We start from the raw sequence: 20230 nt of genomic DNA, 5'->3' as shown, positions 1-20230 counted from the left end.
GTGGCTGTATTGACAAGAGTCCACTGTACCAGTAAATGTTTTCCTCAGAAGAGCAGGCTGGTATTTGTTATGTAAACAATGATGCCCAACATCATTCAAGTTTAAAAACAACAGACAAAGATTTAACAAATATTCTGTAATTATAAATGATATAAATAATACATAAAATTACAACATACGGGCTACAGTGATCCCGCATGGCTCTTACCACAAGACTCCTACTGAAAATGTTTTGTGATCTAGAGGTATGCAGTGCAAAGGGCAATGAGCAGCAGCATCAAGATCTGGAGTCTCATCTTCAATAACATTCACATCACGAGATCACAATCTGCACTTGTCTCCATGGCAGAATGTCATGAATGCCATGCTGTATTTCTTCTAAAGAGAATAGGAAAATGTGAAATCTTTCACTTGGGAACAGTTATGAAAATTTTAATGACAATGATGCAAAATCTTAACTTTTGTTGACACACTGCTAGTCAATCAGAAATAAGAACATGACCTACATTGAAGTCTTTCATAAATAATCAGTGTCTGACACTACAGTACTCGATGATGCTGTGCTGATACCAATGGAACTGCGTCCCTGCATGTAGGGGAATAACAGCTAATACTGTATGAGGAGCATGCAGACTATAGAATCTGAAGAAGCACAACCAATAGACTTGCCAGATTCTGGTCAGTATTTGATACACTTTGGAGCAGGTAATGTCACCTCACATGGTAGTATAATGAGACATTAACTGAGATCTAATACAACAATAGTGTTATTATCCTCTGAAAACTTCCAATACAAAACAAGAATACTTTTCCTTTGAAGTATACAAATATTTTTGACAAGTCGTGTAATAACACTCTCTTGTGTACATAATATTTCATAATGACATAATTATTCCTTACTCTATATAGATTGGTTTGGCAAAATACCAAGAAAGAAAATAAGGGATAAGTGGAAAATATAAGTTTTGGCCAAATTGGCACTTTCCTCAAATGTCTGGAAAACAAGAATGAATTTGGTCTGGCTTAGCATACTAAACTATCAAAGTAAGAATTATCAGTAAACTGCACATTTGTATAGATGGGATCTATATATTTGGAGAGAAGATATGTATCCACAGCATAAATATGATTCTGCTGATGTCAACCCAAAATATTCCTGAATCTCTTCTACACTTCAGTGGTTTCTTCATTGTAGATCCATCACCTACACTGATTGTGCAAGTCTACAAGACTCTTCATAGGTGTTTACTGTATGTTGGTATAATGTGCAATTCAATGTTGAGATGAGTGTTTGTGAGTTGCTGTGGAAGTCCTAGCAAGTTGAATGTAGCACTGACACAGCAATAGGGATATGATGATCTATTTTGGATCAATTTTGATAGAACTGCTGAAAAGAAAACCTGATTATCATAAACATCATCTTCACGTGTTTGTAAAACTGCACAGTGCATGACAAAACTGTCTCAGTTATATGATATGATAAATTCATGCAGTTGATCAGTACTAAACAATACCCCTGAACATAACGGACTTAATAAATCAGGGTACTTTACTAGCTTGTATTATTACAAAGCATGTCATGATTTTTGATGATTGCTTGTTCACAATGCTTTACAAGAACCATATAGACACTATACATGCAATATACTAGTAATGTAGTAATATAGTTAGAAGAAGATTGATTGGCCTTAACATACACTTGATTCTCCACAGTGTCAAGTCAGAACCACAGGGCACCTTACTTTTAAGAAGTACAGGAAACAGTTCATCTGTATCAATTTCTTAAACACCAGTAAGTTAGTCTGATTTAATACCTTTCAAATAGATATCGCTGAGTGTCTGTTTGATGTGTGAAGAAAGCCCAGCAGTGATGTACTTCACGGACTTGTCGGTTTCGCAAACATCATTATCATATGGTCCTGAGAAATATACAATCATTGGGGCATATGGCAAATGAAACCACAATCTCAGGCTGCTAAGAGGTCTAAACAAAAAACTGTAGTGCCTTCAATGATGGGTGCTGTATTCCCTACAACCAGCACTGTGAGAACAAGGTAAAGGTAAAGCACAACATGTCACAAAGGTACTTACATGCTGTAGGTACTTATATGCTGTAGGTACTTACATGCTGTAGGTACTTATATGCTCGTCATCTTCTACTCACCAATTACAAATGCAGAGATATTTCGAACATTTGTGTCATTGATTCTGGGTTAATGTATACATGGTCACATGAAAAATACCAATATCATTCATTTTCAAAATTCAAAATTCAAACTCCACATATGTCATCACTTGTTAGAAACACGTTTTAGAATGTTCAGCTTTGTTCGGTATTAATACACACATAGCTCTCAGGTATCACTAATCTGAGAGTAGAAGCACATTTCACACTTGATATGTCATTACACTATCTACACCTGACAGGAGGGACAGTTCAGCTTACTAGACCATTTCATCATTGCATTAGGATTTCAGTGTCAGGTAAACTGCAGGTGATAAAACTGCTGTCACCTGGTACAGGTGAAGTAGGGGTGTTTTGTTTCAGTGTAGGATTGCTATGGTCATTTACATTTCATCTGTGAGTATAGGAAGCTAGCACAGTTCTAGGAGAACAATAAATCCAGCAGCATAGCATACATATACTAATTGCACAAACATGCCAACAACACAACATTTACTCCTCCTATTATATACCTTCCAAAATTAATCCACACAAAGTCTTCAATATTTTTAACTAAAAACTTGAGGGCAAAATGTTTTTAAACCAACAACAAAAAAAGACATGAGGTTCATTCTATAAGCATCTGTAAACAAATTACATGCTTTCTGTTACTATGCAAATCACAACTTTCTGTACTTAATACATAAAATGTTCATAATGCTGACAATCTACTTAAATAATTCTAGGAATGAGATTCTTTCTTATCCTAAATTATTCTGTCCTTTTTTGGTCAATAAGTAAATTGAAACCAATCAACCCAAACTATCTTGTTGATGGCTACAGATGTACTCTGATCAGTAGGGCAAGAGGAAGGTTGTTTTCATAGAGAGCCCATTCCCGATCTTACATGAACAATAACATCATGATATTCTTTGACTGGCATTTTCAGAAGTTGGAGGTTAGATAGAACAAGTATATATGGATGACAGCTTCTTTAATTCATGAGCATAGTGCTCTAAGCCAATCCATTAAAGATAGGGTTGGCTGACACTTCACTTCGTAGCGTTAGCTGTTTATTCTTTCTCACTGGCTCTTACAAGTTGCCATACCTTGTAGTCATGTCTCACTAATGTACAGTAAATATTCCATAAAGGGAGATAACCAAACAACCAGTTCAAAATAAAGAAAAAAAGAAAACTTAAAAAGGAGATAAGCTGAGGAAAAGTCACCAAATTAAATACAAAATCATTACTCTAAGAGTTAGTATGACTGGATGTAAGACATAGCAGTATATTCATTAAAACGAATACTAAAACTTATAATTTTTTTGTACTTAACCAACATCCAAAATTCAGGTCGACAGTGAAGGGGTCTTGTCTTAACCTTATGTTAAAAGTTGACCTCAAGCATCGCCTTAATTTGAAAAAATATTGTGCTGAACCAATATTTCAATAATATAATACTAGTATCTGGGTTCAGGAATAAGTAAATGTGAAACATTGTGTCCATTGACTAAAGATCAGTGTATGTATGACTCTAAAGTTACACAGTTACATTGTATTGTTTCAGGCTTTACAATCGGCCCTAGTCTTATCTTACTTTAACAGTACACTCACAAACAAACCAAGTACATGTTTCACAGATTGCATGTCTTAAATTACAAAGTGAATAGATAAATTTTAGTTTTAATTGTAATGATTTTGATAGCATTATATCCATGACATCTAAACAATGAAAATAGTTGAAATTAATGTGATATCTGCATTTTAAATGAAAACTCAAATAAAGACTGGATGCATTAGGATAATAAACCTTGTGGAGACGAAACCAGAACATCTGGAATCCTAAACAATCCCACCAAAAGTAACAGAAAAGGTATGTGGCAATTCTGAGTAATTACTTTGTGACCTTACCTACGAACAACAAACAATGCAACAACTGCAACTCACAAGACTTCTTAAACAAGTATATAATGCATTTGTGATAACCAGAAACAAACACACCAGGCAATAAGAGGGAAGGCACTAAATGGTATATATAAACATAGCTATATTACAAATATAACAAAGAACATATGACACTGGTAAGGAATCATTACAGAAGCAATATCCCATATTCTGTCTCTCAATGATAGAGTAGAGCAACAATCTTAAAACTATAGCTTACACTTGACCGCATTGCACAAAATTACTGACACAACATCAAATATTATACAGTGGTATAGAACACACTTGAAGGATGCAAACATGTTTTAGCTATACAGTGAATAATAAGCAGATGTTTACAGGCAAATAATTTCACTGCGCATGGTGTATTGTTTACACGTGTTCTCTACCTAGTGGGGAAATTGCAATGCCATTAAAAAAACAAACGTCAGTGAAACACCAGTGTTAGAGATACAACATTTGTTCAGGCAAAGCTGCTTGGCCAAACCAAGCATAATATGCAATATTCATACAACAGTGATGGTTGATCTCACAGCACTTCAGCATGTTCACCAACACACAGAACAAAATGTTTGTGTGTCCTACCATCTTCTCCTCCAGTAAAGCCTACAATAATGTCATATGTTTGTTACACATTAATATATCCAACACTTCATCATACAGCATTCTGTCCATCATCAAATCCACAAATATTACTTACCAATGTGAAGTGATTGTAGGATTTACAAACTCCACCACTGTAAATAGCAGTGTCTAATCAAGTTACAGGGAACTAATCCTCATTGCTTCATACTGTTCATACTTCCCATGCTAACTATTTTGCTGAGCTAATTCCAGAGAGACAACAGCTTCAGTCTTCTTGTCAGTCCTAACTGACCACACAGCAAACAAATTGAGCTGAGTGAGTTCTACACCAGTGTTTGCAATATTACCAGCATGCCACAGCAGGGAACTTCAATCCATACCTTGATGTATTGCTGATCCACCATCCTGCTAACAGGGGAAGCACCTAGCTACTTTTTGACACATACTTCTTTCACTTTTCCACCCTTGAGTTCAGTGGAAGCAACAGGAACATCATGGGTGCATGCTTCATGTTTAGTAGCATTTGTGTGGGAGCTTATTTGGTAAGGGTGACAATTACATTGATTAGTCTTCAACAAATAGCACTTGAGAAACCTGATCTGAGGTGTACTTGGTTTCAAAACTTAGTGCAATTTACCTTTACCTTCACACTGAAAACTTGTGTTAATACATCAATATTTACTCACTACAAATAACCTTGGTGTCAAACATTGTGTTCTATAAAAAATACAGGGATAACAAAACATTTAACAGAAAAAAGGGAAAAGCAGTTGTGCCACTCTGTATACCAGCAAACAGGTCTGTGAAACCATACCCCATACATTGGTCATATATTTCAGTACAGGATATTTGCTGGGTAGCTGGAAAGTCCACACTTCAAGAAATATTTGGAACAAGTTCAACAAGTCTAATAATAACAAATGTCCATGTGCCTATTTACCAAATTACATTTTCAAATACCTGTACAACCTCGTAAATTCACTTGCATTGACTCATCAGATATTCATATACACACAAACAACTTTCTCAGTGTTCTTGATTTTACTCTAAAGCAGATGTCAGCTGATTGATTTTGTTGCCTGTCAGATATATGATCAACCCTGATTGGTTTGATGCCTGTCAGCGGTACAGATATAGTGATTGGTGTGTGATGAAGATGATATTGATGCAGGGTCTGTCTAGTTTTTCTTCTTCTGAGGCCCCCTTGGGGGTGTGATTGGTCGACCCGAGTTTAATCCTCCATACTGATACTTGGCTTTCTTCTCAGATGGTTTCAGTATCTATCAACAAAAACACAACACTTGTATAAGCATAGTCTGACAATAGCTGCAAGTCCATGAATGATTTGTATCACACTTAGCAATAAACAACATACAGCACAACTTGACAGACAAGTGACAAATATACTTGTTTTCTAGTTCCAGCCACTCGCTGTAGGGACATGGGTATAATTTGGTTATAAAGAACCTAAATTTGGCCCCCGTAAGTTTGTTGTTACTGTATCAAACTGTTTAGTGCAGCTGTCTGTGTATCAGATCTCATAATTTAACATGAGATATATTCAGTCAGGTAAAACTTTTCAGTTCAAGGCTTATTCCCAATAAAGGTAGGTAAAACATTTCATTGATCTACAGCACTGTACAGTAAATTATTTTCATGACATATCAATGACAGCAGTGACCCTGAATTTAACTGATCAATGTGTCAACAAAACATCCACTCTATAATGGACAAACACGGCATACATCTAATATATCCAATTACAGCATGGTTTCCAGATTCTGAGAAGCATTAAAGCTCATATGGCTGCTTCAGGTTGACTGTGTATACCTAAATATTAGAGTGTGTAGGACCCTGTGTTGTTGGGGATCAGGACTGAACCCGGGTATCCAATAATGGCAAGTATGACATACAATCCACACATTACAATAAGCATGTCAGACCAAGTAACAATGGCCCAAATATGTTCTGGTCTATACTCCTCAAAAAAATGTTAAGCAACAAGTATTTTCAGTGTAGTATCTTTTTCAATCTCAATAGCGATTTTTGCAGACATGTCACTGAAAGGTAAATAGTCAAAGAATACAGTGGCGTCAGTGCATGTCATATTGGTATACCTGATAACACCACCCAAACACCAGCACCCTCAGAAACAATATGCAAAAAAATGTGTGGCATGAATGTGTTCCACATTTCACACATGCAGTCTGATCAGCTAAAACCTACCGGTAATCATTCCTCTGGTACCACAAGCGGATCCTATCTTAATTTTGAATGATGATAACACCCAAGAAAGGGTTGTTAATGATGTTTTTTCTATCTACAACATCACATACAAGGACTAGCCTGGAAGGTCATCTGATCCTGTAACATTATTGGAAGTCGTTTTCACGGTTTTCATGTACACCTCCCCCTACCCCCAGACTCTGGATGAACTTGAACAGGGGTTACAGAGAGAATGGCAGAACACTTCCACAGCAGCAAGTTTAAAGGCTCACTTCTCAATGTAAGATGTGAAGAAGCCTGCATTCATGCGCATGATGGTCATATGCGTTACTGAACACGGCTGCACTGTCAAAAACTGACTTGAACTTAAAAGTTTTGCTCTATCAAAACAGCACATTTTGCACGACTGTTTCAATGTCTACATGCTTTTGATGAATCATAAGTCCATCATTGCTCAATACCATGTCACTTCATTTTGTTAATCGTATGCTTTTGATGAATCATAAGTCCATCATTGCTCAATACCATGTCACTTCATTTTGTTAATCGTATGTACGTGTGTTTCGTCTTTAAATCATCATTCCATGATTTGCAATTTCAGTGAATGAAAATGTAATGAGACGAAACATTTGTGCTGCTTGACTTTTTATGAGGAGTACATAAGTCCAAATATGTTTCTTAGATTGCTTCTGTAAACTTCAGCCTGAAGTACAACAGTAAAACCCCTTATTTCAATAGACGTTTGCTTCAGATTTCTTGGTAATAAATTATAAGTCTCTATCTAGGCCAGATACTTGGCCAAGTATGAGTGATAGTTGTAACACAATGTGTGTTGAATGTGGAAGGGAAGTGACAGATACCATCTCTGGAAATATCACAAGCTAACATGAATGATATCCAGGGTATAATACATTTCTACACAATATAGTGGCAGAGCAAATTGCAGTATCTTCATCCACTGGCAAACTGTGTATTAGTGACAAATAATATTAAAATTGGTCTTCAAATCCTTGCATCAATAACCAATCCCCCTCAATAAAGAGTGCAAACCTGCACAGTAACTTATGTTAAATTAGGCCGATATATTACAGGATAAATATATGTCTGATGCAATAAATTTAGCTCACCTGAAATGAACACATGAGTGTATCGTCTACAGACATCATTCCTCCAGCATTATCAAACTCTCCACAGTAGTTTGGTGCAGAGAACAATGTAACCAACTGTCGTTTAGCAAAGAATTCATACCCATCTTCCACCACCTACAACATGAAACATCACTGTATACAACTGGTTGCACACAAGTCAGCTTTGCCAAACATGTACAGGAATTTGACATTCATGGAAATAATAGGAAATAATTCATCACCAGGTCAAATCATGGTTACAAGAAATCCTGCTATTTCTGAATACAACATAGTTTGGTTTGTCTCCACACCTGCAAGTTCATATCCAGGAAGGCAGGTAGCTTTTCTAATGTGGTAGATTCATCAATGGACAAGAAACAAGGTAACACCAATCATGATTCATGAATCTAAGCAGTGATTAAAACATATCAGCATTACCATGATTACCCTGTGTAGGTCTCAGCTTAGACAGGTGTAGTTAAAAGTCACTACAAATATCTCTGTACCTGATGTGCCCTGCAGATGAGATCCAGATCATGTCGACTTAGGAACTTGCAAACAACATCTGCTCCAAAGGTGAAAGACACACCTCGGTCATTCTCTCCCCAACCTTGAACTTCCTTGTCTGGATCTGACCACAGCAAGTCACACAACAACCCTGCAACATGACCAAGAGAACAGTGTCAATGTATAGCCGAGATGCCCCTGATAAAAACACAGTATGTGCCAATACATTCTCAGTTTCTGTACTCCAAGTTGCTCCTTTCCTTCAAAGGACAGGAGGAAAGAGACCAAGCCAGCACCCCCTGAGAACAATTATTTCTAAGTAAAAATTGAAGGGAAAAAACTAATTTTCAGTTAGTATCTTCTAGAACAAGTTACTTACGTCACCCAGTGTAGGCTGTAATTGAGGACCCTTTATGGGATATTTAATGGTGACCTTGAAGATAAGGTTTAGGTCACCCAATTCTATTGGTGTCTGTGTAATCCCCCAATGTAGGCTGTTACCAAATTTGAAGATATTGGGTACAACTCTGCATGAGATTTAACGTTAACAAGAGTTTGAAAAAAGTTCAGAGTGTTATGTGACCTAGAAAATAAGGAAAGGGTTGCAAAAATCAGCTGGTGTCGGTGTAATTCCCCAAAGTAGACTGTCACAAAATTTGAAGAGGACAGACACTACCTAATAAGCAGACACTACTCTACGCTAAGCAAGTTTACCAAGAACAGCTTATGAGCAGGTCACAGAAACGATGTTGGGTCTGAGGGTAGTTCTCCATGTGCAGGGTGTGTGTCTGAAAGTATGTGTCCATGTATAGGGTGTGTGTCTGACAGTATGCCTCCATGTGCAGAGTGTGCCTGATTGTAAGTCTAAATGTACAGGATGTGTCTGAGTGGATTTGTACACCTGTAACTGCCTACCTGTGTCAGGGACATCCGTCGGTCTCATGATACGCCGGATCTGTTCCATGGACTGCAGATCAGGTGACAAACCTGGCAATACAATAGTTCTTATGGTTACATGGTGATAGATCTTGCACCATTTGTCTGCATTTTAATCTTTTTCAAGTATTTATCATGTTTATGGCAACTATGTTCAGTAACAATATTTAGTAACATTTGGTAGATTTAGAGCAGACCATTCAACTTCAACCCTCCTAATATGGCATTTTCAAATACCTTGCCAAACTCAGTATTTGAACAAAATATGCTACCAACATAGAGAAATATGTACATGCCAAAAATCAGATTCTTAAGTTTGGTATCAAAAAAGAAAATAAGCACTTTGAGGGAATTTAACCAAACTACATGATATGTTGAGCTGAATTTTCTCAAATGTCTTAACAGTGGTCATTTAATAATAGGATTTGCAATATATACTGAGTAAGATAATGTGTCATCACTGGTTGGAATAAGTAAAATACATAAACTAGATATTGCTCTGCTTCTGGCAAGGCAGAACAGACTTGGTTCTCTGTGGAAGACAACAACCTATCTATGTTTAAATACAAGACAATTCAGTCATTATATAATTACACATAGTATTATGGAATATAGGTATTAATCATCCACAATAACAAGCACACACATACCTCCATGACAACAGAAGATCTTCTCATCAATAATGGCTGCAATAGGTAGACAGTTGAAGCAGTCTGTAAATGTTTTCCACAGTTTCACATTGAAACGTCTTTTACCTGTAAGTCACACACACAAAAAGATGAAAATCCATCAATTCTTTTCACATTCAATGTAATCTAACAACATTCCGATCCAATATGATCAAGATTCTCAAATACATGTACAACAAATACTTTTTGTATTGACTAAAAAGTACAGTTCTGGTGAAACTTCAAAGCTGAATCTCACATGACACAAAAATGTGCATCCAAATGAGAACGGATATAGAAAACAGAAAATTTAGCATTCTGAGGGATGCAGCATAACTTTCAATGTTTTAATGTTTTCAAATGAAATGAACAAACTGGCGTCGCGACCTATATGATAAGTCTTCTTACCAATTCTTCCTACTGACATGGATTCTCATTAGAGTTATCCAGTGTTTCCACTGACTTAACTACTTATCGGACACTGTGTCTGGCGACCTAAAATTTTACTGGTCAAGAATGATGTTTGCAGGTCATATCATATTACAGTCACGTCACAGAATAATGCTCTTTGCGATACAGCAGATCTGATTAAACCGCAAGGTAGTTTATCAAAAAAAAATCACATCCCTTCACATCATTGAAAATAGCACATGAACAAATCCACTGTTATTAGTGTTAAGCTCTAGTTAATCACGTTTTAAACTGGTGAAGTTCAGTTGACAGTGTTTATCGTACATATCCATGAGTTCTTAGATCATAGATGCTTAAAACATGCAGGTTTTTTTTCTCAATAACATTCAGATGTACAGCAAAACACAATAAGACATGCCGGCCATTAGCTGAGTACTTGCAATGTTTGCTGTGATGCATTATAGCGTGGCTTAACAAAGCCATCTGACAATTTATGATGTCAGAAACATATTTTTTTATATTATTAAATTCAGTCCTATTTTCATTTATTAAAACCGTTTACAGTGACAATGGAGAAACCATGACAGAAATGGCACTACCCCAATCCATATGCATAGAACTTACGCTTACATTGGACCACAGGCAAACTGTAGCGCAAATGGGGTTGCACAGCATAGAGAATATATGTGAGCGAATCGAGCAAAGGTTGGCAACGTACTACCTTCGCTTCGGATCGAAAAATATTTTTCATGTCAAAATAAAATATTGCCACTTTCAAAGGTACACTCCCATTTCCTCACTTGGTTGTGCTCTCAGATTTCCTACCCCATGTTTAATAATTACTCATGTGAAACATGTTTTATTAAACATTTTAAGCACCACTCATGGTATTCAAATTGTTCTTTGCCTCCATTACCTTTGACAGCTTCTGTTTAAACGGAGTGACGGAACAAGAACAAGCATAAATTAAAAAATAAATACCCTATTGCTCATTTTATCATGAATTTTCGAAACATTTATTCTACATAAAAACACTTCTGGTGTAATGGGCGATTGAAGCAGTGGAGGTAACTGTAAGCATTCCAATGGAAAAATACCCTCCTGTTCCTTCACTTTGTTGAACCAGAAGCTGAAAGGGGTAATGGAGGCGAAGAACGGTCTGGTATACGAGTTGCGCTTAAAATGAATAAAAAATATTTCACGTGAGTAATTGTTCAACATGGGGGTGGAAATGTGAGAACACAACCCAGTGAAGAAATAGGTGTATACTTTTGATGGTGACCATAGTTTACTTTGACATGAAAAATCTTTTTTGAACTGAAGCGAGGAAAGTATTTTGCCAACCTTTGCTCTCTTCGCTCGCATGTAAGAAGACTGGTCATTTTCTCTGTGCTGCGCAACCCATTTGCACTACAGCTTGCCTGTGATTGGACCACAGCTGATTTATATTTATGGCTCAGTTAAATAACAGGTAGCATAACTGGAACAACATCAGAATTAGATCCATCATGTCTTTTGATGTTTGATTGCAAGTGTCCCGTACTTACTTATATTTTCATTTACAAAGTTTGTTTATTCACCTCCAGTGATATGATATACACTGTATACAGTTTTGACTGAGCACAATACATAAAATAGCAGCAGTTTTGTTATGTTCATGGAAAATACAATTTTACTTGGCCATGGTTCCGGGTTATGTAATAGTTACTATACTGCAGGGGGTCATCTGTTGACCCCTAAGGGATGACTATCTGCAATTGAAAGCGCCGTCCGCCTTCGAGCCTTTTTAAAATGTGGTTAGACAATCAGAAAAACTTCGGCTTCCTCCAGTGCTAAGCTATAATTCAAGATAATAATAATTGAACTGAAAATTCTGTATGACTGACTATGTTGGCCAATCACAAGGTGTCGGATCAACTGTCATTTAAAGTTATTTTTAGCCTTGGTATTTCTGAAACATACCAACTTTTTGCAACCATGAAAGCACAGCCAAGTCTGTCACTTCTCTTACCCATGATTTACCCATTTCGGGAAATATGCCCTTGTTAAAATAATGTTCAGTGCCTCACCAAGGCTCGACACTGTGACATTATTAATACTCAGGCATATTTCCCTTCATCACTCGTACCTCATTGGTTATTCTCTAAATCTTCTTCAAAACAAAGAACAAGTTGCAGAATCATAATCGATGTCTTCTGTCAGTCAAATGTGCATAAATGATGGACTACAAGCATGGAGTTACGAAGACAACACCTGCTAATGAGATGACTGCAACACGATCACTTGAAATAGATATTCCTCTTACAAATGGACTGAAAAACACTTTGACAAAAGGATATTGAAAATCATGGAGTTGTTGGCAACATAGATGAATTTAGGTCAGTATTTTTGCAGATAAGTATGTCAATTATTTGTTTGTGCAAAAATTGAGAAACGTTGAACTCAAGATAAATATGTTGACTTCGATGCAGACATCAGAATAGAACAGCTAGGCATCTAGTAGATGTGACAAATATCAATAAAGCTAACAAACAAACACAAAATGTTTTCTCAAACTTCAAAGTAAACATGTGCAGGAAAGCAGCCATTTTGTTGACAGCCTGACGAGACAATCAAAGTGCTTATTTCAAACCATGTTTTCATAACATACTACATTTATGAAACCTTAATCAATGATTGCATATTCAAACATGTAATGAACATGAGTCTAAATAATATATGTATCCATGCTAAAACCGTGATTACGCTGCAATCTACTACCTGCAAAGGAAGAAAACTGCTCCCTCGACAAACTATAGACTTGACTTCTTGTGTTACAGCTGTGGTCACTAAACTTCATAAAGGTATTTACAAATCTTGCATGTAAGCAATTCTTCAAGAGAGTATACAATGTTATTGATTGACAGTATTTTCAATTGATTATCAAAGTATGATTGTCAAACAATAAATAAACGATTATTTCATGGTTCTGTGCACCATTAGTATTCAAATATCCTCATAACTTATGAGGACATCCTACAACTTTCAAGTAGTCTATTGTGATAAAAGATAAAGCTAGAGAGCTATAGCTCATGGCCAAAAAATGGCTACTTAGGCCTTCACCAACTAATGAATAACAGCCTTACTAGTCAAATTATGCAAAATGCTGTCCCATCGTCAGTTTGGTCCACAAGCAGTTCTTCTAATGCATTAAGGTTGTATGACAACAAGACCTTATCTGGATCACATTTCTTTTTTTTGTTTTCATGGCAACCATATGCCAAAAGTCATGATGACTTCTACTGCTGTTCTCTGTGTACACTGAAGTACAAGTAAACAAACTTATCATCATTATGGGGATGGATCATGGAAATCTATTACATGTATGATATATATACTTACATTCATCGTAGAAGCCATAAATACGGTTGATACTGGCGCATTCGTGATTCCCTCGGAGAAGAAAAAAGTTCTCAGGATATTTGATTTTGTATGCTAACAAGAGACATATGGTCTCTAAAGATTGTTTGCCACGGTCAACATAGTCTCCAAGAAATAAGTAGTTAGATTCTGGTGGGAAACCTCCGTATTCAAACAACCGAAGCAGATCTGTATACTGGCCATGGATGTCACCTGAAGCAGCAAAGACATGAACAACTCATTCATACTGTCAACAAAATGATGATACATCAAAAAGATCCAGTAGCAAATGCTTACTGTAGCTGTAACAGTTCAAAATGAATGTCATGTAGTCGGCTTGTTATCTGCTAAAAGGCAGAGCCAAGTCAATATTTGGACTAACAGTTAACATATAAAGTATACAAAAAGATAAAGAAATAAGACTAAACTAGCCTTGCTTGTACATCATAATACAACAATCACAACACTTGGATGTGTTTTTTATCGTGGAGCACAGCTAAGACATGGAAAATTTAGATGGACAAGATGTTTCCTTAAAAAACCCAGCTATCAAGAGATGACATATCATTCCCTCTTCCCAGTTGGCTAGCTACATGCCATATTATACTCATTGCCTTTGGATACCTTTACTTCAGCATGAACATGCTCAGAAAAAAAGAATGTTATACAGCATTTTCTCAAAATGTCAGATTATCAAATTGCAATTGTTCAGTATAATAGACTGATCTGTAATGGTAAGTTTCCAAAGGAATATTGGAGTGCTCCTCTGGAATGAGCGAGTGAGTTTACTTTTACACCACACTCAGCAATATTCCAGCCATATGGCGGTGGTCTGTAAATAATCGAGCCTGGACCAGACAATCCAGTGATCAACAGCATGAGCATCGATCAGTGCAAATCGGAACCAATGACTTGTCAAACAAGTCAGCGAGCCTGACCACCCGATCTTGTTAGTTTCCTCTTTTGACAAGCATAGTCACCTTTTGAGGCAAGCATGGGGTGCTGAAGACCTGTTCTACCCTGGATCTTCCCGGGTGGAAAATATGGGTAGAAGTCAAACATGGGAAAGTTACATTCTCTCCCAATCCAACCCCCACCAACATTTTCTCGTCTGGCGTGTAACAAATCTATAACCTAAACCACTTCTCTGACATAAGCCACAGAGTAGTTGCAGTTGTTAGAAATAACACATTCTGTCTTGCTCTGCAAGATATACAAGGCTGGCCTCCTTGGCCTACTTATTAGCAAGTCTATACTGGTCATCCTATATCCAGTTTGGACAATATATCCATCATGGCGATATTCTACTCTACACAGTAGCATTGTCCATTTGTCACTCTGTATTTTCTAACCCACACATTCTCTGCCTGGTATCAAAGCAGAAGTGATCAGACAACATTAATATCAATATTCATGAGTAAGGCAAAAGCTCAACATTACACAACAGACCTACAAGAATAGCTTGTCATGATTAATGAACCATTTATGCTTTGATAATGCAGCAACCAATATGATATGAAGCAGCACAAACGATAATTCACTTCAAAAGAGTTGAAGAGTTGGTGAACACCATAAGAAAGTACAGAATAGTTACAGGGGTACAGTCGAATCCTGTTTACTTGGACCTCACATACCGGAAACCCCGCCTTCCGGATGATTTTTATGTGAAACGAAACTTACGTTCATTAATTGTACTGGTTTAACCAGACCCCGCGCTTCCGGACCCGGACAGCGAATTTTCAACCCTTTCCCATAGATTTCCACTGAAAAATGATCCAGTTATCCGGACGGAGAGATCTGTGCAACTTGCATGTGGATGTGTCATGTCAATACCGTTTACTGCACGACTATGTGATTTCATTCTTAATCTATCGGAAGGCATCTGGAGTGAATTGATTAATTAGCCATCAAAACACTAGTGACCCGTGTCACTCGGGTTGTTCATTAGGATTTGGCGCGTGTGAGAACATCAAATTTGTAACGAAAACACATGTTAAGTAGGATTAAGGTAAACTACATTGTAATTGTACTGTACATAACACTTATAAATCGACCCCTGCTATCTGTCGCTATGCAAGTGAAAAATAGCCTCCCACATGATCTAAGTCATGTGATCCTGTACGGAAGTTTACTTTTTGCAGACAGCTTAAGTTTGATGCGATGTCATATGTTTTTAGGGAATTTAAAATTAAAAAAAAAAAGAATATGTCTTTGGCAAAATGGAAACTTTTTGTCACTGATTTACATTTTTCTTCTAACTTACCATCTGAAGCGCCACACCCTACATGATAAATATTACGTCCGAGTCATCCTGACAAATGGTAACCTGCGTTCTGCCGTCCATGTATTATCGATGCACTTATATGTTATGATGATTCACTGTTGCGTACATGAATTTTTTTGCTGTCACTTACTTTTCACTTTTTGCTTATTTGATCCAGTTAACCAGACATCTTGCTATCTATGACGATTTTCGATTGAAACCAAAACGTCCAGACAAACGGGGTTTGACTGTAAATATTTTGCCCTCTTACATCATATATAATGATAAGAGGGAACAGGATTCACTATATGAGGTTCCAAAAATTAACTTAAACACAGCAGATCAAACTATGGACTGATTGCTGTGAACTACATGTTCAGGGAACTCACAGTTTACACTAATTACAGGTCAACAGAGATTAATGGCTGATATGTCTCAAGCCAAGAGTATTAAAATGGCAAACACTGTAATACATGATATAGCTTCAGGTCAATGGAGAATTGCACAATACACAATACAGCACTCGACACCATGACAAAGATCATTCATGCATCATACAGTTTATGTCTCTCTACATAGAATACATTTGTATGAAAAGTTCTACATAACAGAAACCATTCACACGATCTACACAGTAAAACTGAATTTTTGACAATACTGAGTATAGTCTGTTTCAAAATGTTATACCTGTTGATAGTAAAGCATTCATTACTATAAATACAGAACGTTATACCTGGAATGCAAAGTGATTGTTATACAATTGTGAATAACTTTACAAATGTGAAGTAATATCTCTGCAATTGCAATAAACTGTTAATATACAAACATTCATAAAATTGCTAAATGAGTTAAAACTAATATGTACATAATTGTAAAAATACAATATCAAATATCGGCCACACTAACATCCCTGTTGGTGACATGGTTCTCAATGCTCACATTTGTATAAGTATATACACTGAATACAAGTATCTTTCAAAAGAACTGGATACAGGATTACCCCTTGCATTTTATAACAGATTATATCACAGAAATTGGCACTTGGTTTGCTATACAGACAGATGTATGACCCGGTCAATATAGGATGCAGGAAAGGTGGAGAAAAGTATTTCCAGATAGTCTAACAATTGGTTATACCAAAGAGCAGCATATGCATTACATAGTCAACAGAAAAGTAAAACTTCTCCAGAGTGTATGTACAACTTTGGCTAAAATTCAAGATTCTTCTCACCAGACCTATTCTACACTTGTACCAGTACCTGTCTAAATAGAACTGTGGCTCAATACACTACATAGAAAGCATGGCGACAACTAAAACGTGAACCCTTGTGGTCAGATGACACAAAATTAATGATCTCACATATGCACCAGGATCTCTAATAACACAATAATCTTTTTCAAAATGCAGTAGCCCATGTGTTCTAGGGCTGGTTACTGCTTTAGATCAATGTAATCGTTTATGTATGACATTACCTATGACACGATTTTCATAATGATAATTGTAACTAATTCTTCCTGTTGAAGCTATTTCTGATCATCAATCTGTTCAACCAGCCCCAGTGAAGAATATACAATACATAGTTGAAATACTACTGCAAGGTTGGGTTGATATTCTTCATTATCTGACAAGTTACAACTCATGTTTCATTAAGGAGTCAAGCATGCTCTGTCCTCATGCTGCCAGTGACATGTAGTCAAATGAGATGAAGACCATGTCACAGGTTTCCATTACATCAAATATTTTTCATATGTAAGAGACCATAACAGTGTTCATGTTTGGTTTTGTATGAGTGCGTGCAAAAAAAAAAGATAAACCTTTTGTTTGTGAAATTTTCATTAAAATCATGAATCATTTCAAAAATTATTTATTTTCTTTTTATATGTTGCTGTTTCAAGGTACTTTTAAAAATTTGTACATTGGAATCTAAAACATGCATGCAAAATATTTTTTGCATGTTTATTATTTTTCCTTCATGAAAAACGCAGGTTTCTGTATTAACGGGAACACTGCCGTAACAAAATAGACATAACAAAATACTGCCACCATCAGCACACTGATGCAAACTGACATTTAATGTTCAGGGATGAGAATAGGTAGGAGTAACCAAATGAGGAAAATGAGCAAGGGGTCTTGGATGCCACAGGTTTAGATGATTCACAAAGTAATAACGAGCATGAGCAAATTAGGGGAATTACACGTATCCACAGAAAATTCTCATTTCTGACTATTTTCAGTCAATAGTTTTATGAGTTACTGACTTCAAGTTTTGTGTCCAAGTCTAACCTGCAATACAATTTCTAGAATGAACCATGCACTAGCAACACACGATGATGCTGAGATGAGGTGCTTATTACAGGTGAACCTCACATAAAAAAGGATATGCAGAGTTGACAACTCAACTAACCACATATTTTAAGAGGAGCCTCCAATTCCAGTAAGATTGGCTGACTGAGGAATATCTCTCTTGACTTGAGACACAAGCCCCGCACCTCCGCTTCTGTCATCTGCACTGTCTTGCCTGGCCGACATCCTCGCACTGTTAACAAACAGAATCATTATAAAGAAACCTAAATGATAAAGCAGTGCTCAGCATCCTTGCTGAGAGCCATGCAAATAAGAAACTAAGGAGACAGAAACTAAAACCCCAGGAATGATGACATCAAAACATGGTGAACTATATTTGTTTTTCCTGGTCTTCTGAGACAAATATGAAAAATGAAATGATTACATGAACAGTACGAGTGAGCATGTGTTTGTATGGGTAAAAGAACCTAGGCAAATTTGATGAGCAAATGCTTAAGTCACTAGCCTACCCCCAAGTCCCTTCCACTTGTAGAAATACCATAGACCAGATATATAGAATGTCATAATAGTGCATTTGAATGATCAATACTTAACATGAAGATGAGCTGAGACATGAGTTCGAAGATGACATTTTATATATGTTACCATTATCATTATATACCCTCTTATCTTGCATTTATGTGTTACTTAATAATACAGATTATAGCATAGTGGTTTAATACGTAATCTGGGGTGCAATACGGAACTGACCATGACATCGATATTGCTCCTCTGTATCCTAAGTTTACATGGGTAAATAAAATAATAATAAAAAAGAGTTACTGTACAACATATACCACAGTACACACTGAGACACTCATACAGTAATCATGCTCATGACAATGACCAAGGTGACATGTTGTGCTATTTTAAATGTTCAAATTTACAAAGCAGATCCATCAGATGTTTCCAAAGTCATGTCAGGATTATGAGACCATAAACTGATACATGCACCATACAACACATGGAGACTTCACCTAGTTATGTAACAATTACGCTCATACATTTATCACGTTTATCCCGGTCTCCTGAAGAATGACATAATAATTTTCTGCCGTTAAATAATGTACCTCCACAGATTTAACCCTAAAACTGTATCATATTGATTTTCATTGCAAGTAACTTTTTAGGGGATGTGCGATGTTTGACATTGACGTGTGAGGCCTGTTTCGACCATACACATGTTGTTAACACATATAGATTGCATATTATGCGTTGTACAACAGGTGCACTAAACGTGGATGAAGCGACAACAGACATCCCAAATTGTTGCGAGTAATAGGGAATATTATTCCTTACGAATCTTAGTTTAGTTCCGGAACTTGAAAGTTGAACCAAAACACAAAATGTCAAAACAAATCGTATTTTGCTGAGTCAGAAAAGTTACAAAACGAACATAAATTTATACTCTAGGGGAAAATCATGTAACGGCTACATCCAAACTGCAGCTATTACATATTCAATAGCATATTCAGGTACTCACCTTCGAGTAGTCGAGCTATCAAACTATCGACATTTAGATCCCCGTCCGCCATTTTCACTCGCAGATGACGTCAGAGCCTGGTCCCGAAAGGAAACCTGAAAAAGACACAGAAAAGGATAAAACATGCCGTACTGTAACTATCTAGGAAAGGGAGGTAATTTCAGAGTTACG

At 36.6% G+C, this 20230-nt stretch overlaps 2 protein-coding genes across 2 annotated transcripts in view; both read right to left on the bottom strand.

Moving 5' to 3' along the window:
• LOC137294654 (ral GTPase-activating protein subunit beta-like) overlaps positions 1–20230 on the bottom strand; it is a 374261-nt gene that overhangs the window by 84916 nt on the left and 269115 nt on the right. The window lies entirely within an intron of this gene.
• Positions 122–20136, bottom strand: LOC137293847 (serine/threonine-protein phosphatase PP1-beta catalytic subunit). Its single transcript, XM_067824620.1, has 8 exons — positions 20060–20136; positions 18638–18769; positions 13952–14182; positions 10142–10246; positions 9471–9542; positions 8555–8706; positions 8049–8183; positions 122–5975 (listed from the first exon to the last, which is right to left on the bottom strand). The coding sequence occupies exons 1-8, from the start codon at positions 20109–20111 to the stop codon at positions 5874–5876; spliced, it is 981 nt and encodes a 326-aa protein (XP_067680721.1). The 5' UTR covers positions 20112–20136; the 3' UTR covers positions 122–5873.

The sequence above is a fragment of the Haliotis asinina genome, chromosome 8 (genome assembly GCF_037392515.1).
Source record: "Haliotis asinina isolate JCU_RB_2024 chromosome 8, JCU_Hal_asi_v2, whole genome shotgun sequence".
Classification (NCBI taxonomy): Eukaryota; Metazoa; Mollusca; class Gastropoda; order Lepetellida; family Haliotidae; genus Haliotis; species Haliotis asinina.
The sequence above is the reverse complement of the archived record's forward strand: the minus strand, read 5'-3'. Positions and strand labels throughout refer to the sequence as shown.

Excerpts from the sequence above, each read along its gene's own strand:
- LOC137293847 (XM_067824620.1), bottom strand. The coding sequence starts at position 20,111 with ATGGCGGACGGGGATCTAAATGTCGATAGTTTGATAGCTCGACTACTC. Across the intron at positions 14,183-18,637 it reads GGCTCCTCTTAAAATATGTG|GTGACATCCATGGCCAGTAT; the intron begins GTTAGTTGAGTT and ends TTGCTGCTTCAG. Across the intron at positions 9,543-10,141 it reads GATCTTCTGTTGTCATGGAG|GTTTGTCACCTGATCTGCAG; the intron begins GTATGTGTGTGC and ends TTGTATTGCCAG.